General features: G+C 45.2%; 1 protein-coding gene across 2 annotated transcripts in view; it reads left to right on the forward strand.

Moving 5' to 3' along the window:
* Nucleotides 1-7,448, forward strand: part of epha4b (eph receptor A4b) — a 79,075-nt gene extending 71,627 nt beyond the window's left edge. The window contains exons 15-19 of one of the 2 annotated variants that reach the window (XM_053884434.1): nucleotides 1,369-1,578; nucleotides 3,498-3,647; nucleotides 3,771-3,964; nucleotides 4,046-4,186; nucleotides 4,262-7,448. In XM_053884434.1, the coding sequence (XP_053740409.1) occupies nucleotides 1,369-1,578; nucleotides 3,498-3,647; nucleotides 3,771-3,964; nucleotides 4,046-4,186; nucleotides 4,262-4,361 (795 nt within the window). In that variant the 3' untranslated portion in view covers nucleotides 4,362-7,448. The remainder of the gene's footprint in view (nucleotides 1-1,368; nucleotides 1,579-3,497; nucleotides 3,648-3,770; nucleotides 3,965-4,045; nucleotides 4,187-4,261) is intronic. The other variant, XM_053884435.1, reaches the window with a different exon arrangement.
* Nucleotides 7,449-7,747: the final 299 nt, after the last annotated feature.

Below are 7,747 nucleotides of genomic sequence, written 5' to 3' on the forward strand. Positions count from 1 at the left end.
TGTGGTGGGCAGATTGATAGAGGAAGTCTGTAGGTTTGTTAGACACTCCAATCAATCAGCATCTCGCAAAACCACCAGCTAATTAACTTACTCTGCAGCTGTCGAGGGGGAGAGAGAGAGGGAGCGACAGAAAGAAAGAAGGATCCACCAGGGAAGTAGGTGCTCAATGCAGGCAGATGCTGGGTGATAGATAGATGAAGAGGCAGTTTTCTCCTGGAGAGATGGGAAAAACAAAGAAACGGATGCGAAGCAGAGTCAAATGTACAAAAAAGGGGGGTTGACCGATGACATGGATGAGGTTTTAACGGGTGCCGCTGACCCACTCCGGCAATAACAGGCTCTGCAAGGTGATTCGGACCGACATTGATCAAATGGCACCGCTGTCTTCCAAATCCATGCGGTCAACATTTGAGAGCAGAGTTCTGTCATCTGTCTGAGCTCTCTCTGAGACAGTAAAACTCATCTTTTGCTTGGGCAGTTTTCATAGTGAGGTTAGTAGAGAGGGTTATAGTTGGCTTGACATCCACCGGTGATATTTGGATATGATCATATGGAAGGTCGAGGCGCAGCTAGATGGTTATGGCTTGAAAATGCGAGTTCATGAAAGCGCTGTAGGTAGTAAGCAAGTTAGTTTTCTCTCCTCTTTACTTAAACCACTGCTGCCACGGCCTGACCTTGGGGAAGTGGAGGAACATTAGTCATACTTAATACTCCTTCACCTTCACCTTCACCTTCTTCTGCTGCTTATCCGGAGTCAGGTCGTGGAGGCAGCATTCGGAGCAAGGAAGCCAAAACTTCCCGATCCACACAAACCTCCTCCAGCTCTTCCCGGGGGATCCCGAGGTGTTCCCAGGCCAGACTGGAGACAGAATCTCTCCAGCGAGTCCTGGGTCTTCCCCGGGGTCTCCTCCTGGTAGGACATGCCCGGAACCCCTCCTCAGGGAGGCGTCCAGGGGCATCCGGATCAGATGCCCGAGCCACCTCAGCTGGTTCCTCTCGATGTGGAGGCTCCACCCCGAGCTCCTCCCAGATGACCGAACTCCTCACCCTATCTCTAAGGGTGCGCCCAGCCACCCTGCGGAGGAAACTCATCTCAGCCGCTTGTATCCGCGATCTCATCCTTTCGGTCATGACCCAAAGCTTGTGACCATAGGTGAAGGTGGGAACGTAGATCGATCAGTAAATTGAGAGCTTCGTCTTGTGACTCATACTTAATACTTTTTTCTTTTGAGGTTTTGAAGAAACCTTTTGTACGGTGTAACAATCCCGGTATTTTGGACTGATTCGATTTCTGTAGTCACTGAGGGATTTATAATTTAGCAGCGTTCAGCAACTTTAATTTAATTTTCTCCTTTTCTCTGCACGCAGAAACATGACGGCCAGTTCACAGTGATCCAGCTGGTCGGCATGCTGCGCGGCATCGCCTCCGGTATGAAGTATCTGTCAGACATGAGCTACGTGCACCGAGACCTGGCGGCCAGGAACATCCTGGTCAACAGCAACCTGGTGTGTAAGGTGTCAGACTTCGGCCTCAGCCGAGTTTTGGAGGACGACCCTGAGGCGGCGTACACTACAAGGGTAAGCATTTCCAGATCCAGTGATGATTTATTCATGTGGACCTATGTTTGTGAGCTCCAAAGCTAGATTATGAAACCTTTCAGATTCACCGGAGACAAATTTGGAGAGGAGGAAATTTTCACATGACTTCCACTGAGGAATAGTTTGCATTAAAAAGTATGAGGAGTTTCATATCACTTATACTGAACTGTATTTATTAAAGCTACAGGGAGACCAGTACTGTGTTTCCTACCAAGACACATCAGGAATTCATTCTCTGTTTACAGTGACTGTAGTCAGTATAAAGCTTTCACTGGAAAACTGGAGAACACTCCATCTGTCAAAGAGGAAGACTTGATTCAAGTTATTTGTTCACCAACCAAACCACAACAGGGACCATCTGCAGCTAGGGCATTTACATCAAAACCATTGGGTAGCGTTTTATTGACCAATCCTGAATAGTTTTGCAAGACATACTAGGTGCAATGTCAGAGATGAGAGAAGAGAGAGAAGATGTTATTTTTAATATGGCATTAGCATTGCCCCGAGGAGGAGCGAATCAGCCGCTGACTGCTCTATTGCGATCAACCGCTGCAGAGAACACACCCGGCCAAGGTGGAGCTGAGAAGAGACAGAGGGTGCGGAATGAGAGTGAGACTGAAAGAGGGGGTGGGAAAGAAGAGGATGAAAGACATATAGTGAGCATTCACTGAGAGTTATGAGATAAAAGAGGAGGCGGCAGTGGCAGACGCATGGGTGCTGAAAACAAAAATACTCTGCTGAGCAAGTCGGAAGCCATGTCTTTTATTTGACTTTGAGCAAGTGCAGAACGCCGAGCTGAACGCCGCAGTGGCAACCACAGCATCTTAATGGATTCAGTCATATATAATGTAAGTGCGGCGTGTGTTTGTGAGTGTTACACCAGGCGGCGATGAGGGAGGACGGGGGTCTCTTGCCGCCTGTTGTATCGATATCGGAGATTTCATTTGAAACCGTTTGATCTGAGCGTCAACAACAAAGGCCCAGAACAGGCAGCATGAAAGAGAGGAAAGAAAAGCGGTGGCAAGACACGCTGGGAAGTTTGTGTTTAATCTCAACAGCTTTGGTCATGATGGCACAAGCTTCAGCGCAGTCACGAAATCTGTTTTGTTCTGCAATATAGACTTGATTTATCACAGCGTCTAGTGCTGTCATTTACACCCTCCACCCTTGATCTAGACTTTTTTTATGGGAGAAACACAAGGACTTGATGATATAACGGAATGTGTCGTAACTTTTTAAAGGAAATTGTTTTTGGACAAAGGGATTGAAGGCTTTCATTCCCCTCTACTGGGTTATTAGATCAATACGAGCGCTGGTTTTGAAAGCTGCTTTGTCATGCTGGAGAGATAAGGAGAGGAGAGTATTGGATAGAGACACCGTGTTAGTGATACCTGAAAACATTCTGTCTCTTGTGTTTTCACATGACTTCAAAGAAATGTGAAAACACCAGGAACTGAGCACTGCGTCCGACCCGTGTAGTTTAAAGCAAAGAAGCCGTAAACCCCCGGAATTCAAGGCGTTTCCATTCAATAAATGGCTGACTTTCTGTGGCAACCTCTGCAGAAGTGAGATTTAAAACCAGGGGGACATTTGTGATATGTGCAATGTCTGGAAATGATCCCCCCCACCCATTAAAATGTCCCCTGAGATTCAGATTTTCCAACTAAGTCAGTATACAGAATTTATATCATAAACAATTATCTTGATCATGACTAAAATAAGGCGCCTTTCACAAGCCAAACATGGATAATATTTTCAGTTTTACTTGTTTCAGTAAAGCACCATTGTGCATCTCCATGCTGAAGTACAGGATTCATTCTTGCATAAGAGTGTTTGGTTAAGAAAAGGAACTCAAGTATGAGAAACGTTTTACATTTACGGTGTGTTGCTTGTTACAGGGCGGGAAGATCCCCATAAGATGGACAGCTCCGGAGGCAATAGCTTACCGGAAGTTCACCTCAGCAAGTGACGTGTGGAGTTACGGAATCGTCATGTGGGAGGTGATTTCATACGGAGAGAGACCCTACTGGGAGATGTCGAACCAGGATGTGAGTCAGAAACACTTGCACAGCATTCCTGCTAGTCTGACAATAGATGAAGTTACAGTGTGCAATACAAAGTCAGACTCCTGAATCTTAAGACTTGGTAAATGGTGGATTTTCTCCTTCTAGGTCATCAAAGCAATAGATGAGGGCTACCGTCTTCCTGCGCCGATGGACTGTCCCGTGGTCTTGCACCAACTCATGCTGGATTGTTGGGAGAAAGGACGGAGTGAAAGGCCAAAGTTTGGACAGATTGTCACAATTCTGGACAAGCTTATCCGGAATCCTTCAAGCCTGAGAGAGCTGGCCAACAGCCCAGGATGGTGAGCACTATATTTCAATCTTCTGCCAGATTGCTAATGCTAACAAAGGGCCGTATTAAAACTCAGTGATTTGCACCCCAGCAGGGACGAGCCCACCACCCCCGAGTTCAGCGTGAGCACGGTGGATGAGTGGTTGGAGGCCATCAAGATGGGCCAGTATAAGGAGAACTTTGCCAGCTCCGGATATGTCAGTTTGGACTCCATCCTCTACATCAGTGTCTGGTACGCACACCTCAAATACTGCTCAGCGTCTTTACCGCTTTCACTTGAACAAATGTCGCTTTCATTTTCTTGCAGTGAATTAGCAAAGATGGGTGTTACCTTGGCCGGCCACCAGAAGAAAATCTTATCAGGCGTGCAGAGCCTCCAGACCCAGGGGTCGCATGTCCAAGTATAACAGCTTCCACGAAGACATGCTGAGGCAGAACCAAACAGATGCTCCTCTACAGATTTGCTATGAATGCTGCGCCATTAACTCCCGAGTTCCACAGAGATGTGACCACCACGGACTCTTGACTCGTTCACCTTCACGCAGTTTTCATTCATTCTGATATTCTTGGTGGGCACGACCAGCTTTACCAGAGCTACAAAGAGACACGTGACGTGCCGCAAACATCAAGATCATCCCCGGCTACTTTACAACATATCAGAAAGATTTTTTGACAACTGAATGAAAGAGGACTCGATTATCATCACTGTCTGTGAGGTCTGCAGTCTGTTTTCTACTCTTATCTTGTCTCCGAATCACACTGCGAGGAGTGGGAGGGAGTACAGCAAACTGTAAATGTGTAGATACGTGTTTATAGGGACTTTGTGTCCCACACCTGTAGAGATGGACCTAACGTTTGTATCGGTGTTTATAATGCTGCGCTGTAGGAGTTTTTATCTGTCCAGCCACTTTCATTCTAGAGTGTGAATAACATGAAAGTTGGGGGGTGATGTCAGGGTAGTGAAAGTATGGACCTGTGAGAAGACAAAGAGAGGACACAGTTGAGTCACATGTACACTATGACACTTAGAAAAACACCTCTAGTCCACATAGTGGGGTTTTCAAGAAGCGCAGCGTTTTAGGTTACTAAATAAAACCTATAAATTAAATGATCAGTATTTATGATTGTCTTGGAAAGTAGTCTTTAAAGGGTCCACAATATGTAAAGCCGATAATAATTTTCAATCCACGCTTTCTGCCTTTGACCAATCACAACATCAGAGGCGTTGCCTTGACCTAAGGGGCGGAGCCAAACCATCCGCTTCAACTGAAAATGACTGTAAAATTCCACAATATTTTCCTGGAAAAAAAGTCTTTCAAATCTTAATATGAGACTTTGAAGATCCAAACCTTGGTTCTTACATTATTTTTTTTATTTTACAATAATTTATTTCCAAACACAAACTCTGCTAAGTTTGCCTTCGGAACGCAAAAGTGTTTTTATGCTGCAAAAACTTTTTACCCAGCAGATTAACTTCTGAAACTTCTATTGCGGCTAAAAGACAAGCAAACACTGCTTTCATGTGTCCCAGTGTACGTGTGGACTGGGAGATGGGAGATTTGCTAAACTGAAAAGGACACGGGCTTCCCTAGCGACCACTAGCAGAGACACTTCCATAGCAACCAGACCTCAGGCGCACAGACAGAACCACTGGCACTTCTGATGTAAGTGAGTGCAAAAAGAAAACCAGCTGAAGTTGCGTTCAGCCAAAAATATTTTTTTCCCCAAAGACGTGCAGGGCTTCGAATAACATCCACTCAGCTGTTGTCAGATATTGTTGTTGGGGATTATTGACTTTTAATTCAAGTGAAACGCTGCAGCTATGGTATTGTGGACGGTGTTCCGGACAATGTTTTCCCGGTGTTGCGTCATGTGTAGAGTAATTTTGAACCATTAATCTGGGCTGGATGTCCACCAGTTATTTACTCGTCCTTTCGCTGCACAGAGCCGGCCGCAGTAATGATAGTGTTTTGTCAAGGTAGAAGGGCAGAGATTACTGGGAAGAGTTTACGCAGTGGTGATGTGGATTCAATAAGTCGTGGGCTTTCAATTAAAAAAAGATGATCATGTGTCTTGTAATGTCGCACTTTCTTGTTAGTCCTCACGAAAGCGTATCACTCCGAGCATCGGTGAACTCCGACAGACTGGAAACCGCTGCTTACCGCATTCATTTCTGACTCTTTAGGTTCACTTCTTTAACAGCGCTGCTTCTAGAATAATCCATGTGGTACTCTATAGAACCAACCGTGGCAAACAGTATATATGATTGTATCATAGTGTAAATACTGTACAGTGTTGATTTACAATGTTAGAATGTGTGTAATGATAATGACTACGATGTACTTTACTTGTGAAAAAGAGATTTGTGGTGATTCATTCAAGGCGTGGTGGAGGGAAAGGACGCGATGAAAAACAAGGAATGTATTCAGTTTGCAAAGCGCCAGCTTTGATTGGCAGGTGACAGTGACTGCAGTTTGTTGTGTCGAGTCAGAAAGAGTGGGATGAACTTGTCGACCTAAAGATGCACTGGTTCGACTGAACATGTATTATCCAGGAAGCGATAAATAGTAGCGTCGCAGCATAAACTAGGTCAAGCCGGTTGGCAACTCAAATGTGTTGCTTGTCTCCTTAAGGCATTAAAGCAGAGACTTCCTGGCTCTGAAGTGCTTCAGCAAGCCTGAGTCACCCGCTCAGATCTACTGACGCACCTCAAACCGCCTTTATTTAAAGACAATGTCGTGTTATATTCCCTGAAGTTGACGCTGCTCAATACAATTTGGTACCACGGAACCGTCCGAGCAATGTTATCTCTCTTCCGAGTGCTAGTTTTTCTCCGTTATTACCCCTCTATTTCCAGTCAAGCTATGTTCATCCTACCCTTTCTGACTCCATGAATCAGTCTAGTGGAAGCCCCTTGACTGCTGGCTTTTTAGATGCCTTATTTACCAAGCTCTCTTTTTTTGTTGTTACCCTGAGGTGATTATTTGACAAGTGTTTACTATATGTACAGGTATTATTTATCTGTGTTCCTAAGATGACTTCACATCTACACTTTGTGCGAGACACTCCCTTCAGTTCTCAACTTGACCGAAATGCCCTCAGGAGTTTAAATAGAGAAGCGGAACTGTTATTTATTCAAATAAGAGAACACACTCTTGTCCAAGAAAATGCACAGATATTGAGAAAAACAATAACCCATGACCTTTGTTGTCACCCACACACAGGAAATAGTGGTATGAAAAGGCCAGGTGAACAACCCTCTCAGGCCACACCTCACACAAAGTCATGTGTGTTGGTCTAAGGACAGTGTTAGTTCCTCACCATCTCTGTATTGTGAATGTTATCGAGTGCTCTTATTTCAGATGTCTCTCTATTCTTCTTTGACCACACGGCGTCGCTTATTTACACCGGTTTCCGATGTGTTGCTTGTTGTGAAGGGTACGGGCATTCTAATGTCTTTCATGTCGCTGTAATAAATATGCTAATATTTCTAATTTCTCACACAAAGGCTCCCCGTCTTTCTTTCATGTCCCCCGCGCTGTGGTTCACAACTCATGAAACAAACCTGTCCAAGCAGATTCACGGAATTGGAAGTGTTTTCTGGTGAGCTATGCAGGAATAGCGTCTTCATTATCAGTATGTGAGTGTGTCATGTGCGAGCGCTTCTTGCTGGGAGATAATTTTGTCTCAGGGGAGGAGGGAGGTCAGTGACTCCTGGCCTTGGTTAACCCCTTAATGCACTAACCCCGCTGCTGTCACTCTATGTTACCGCCATTACACCTCATTTAGCCCA

Source organism: Synchiropus splendidus, chromosome 13, assembly GCF_027744825.2.
Source record: "Synchiropus splendidus isolate RoL2022-P1 chromosome 13, RoL_Sspl_1.0, whole genome shotgun sequence".
Lineage (NCBI taxonomy): Eukaryota > Metazoa > Chordata > Actinopteri > Syngnathiformes > Callionymidae > Synchiropus > Synchiropus splendidus.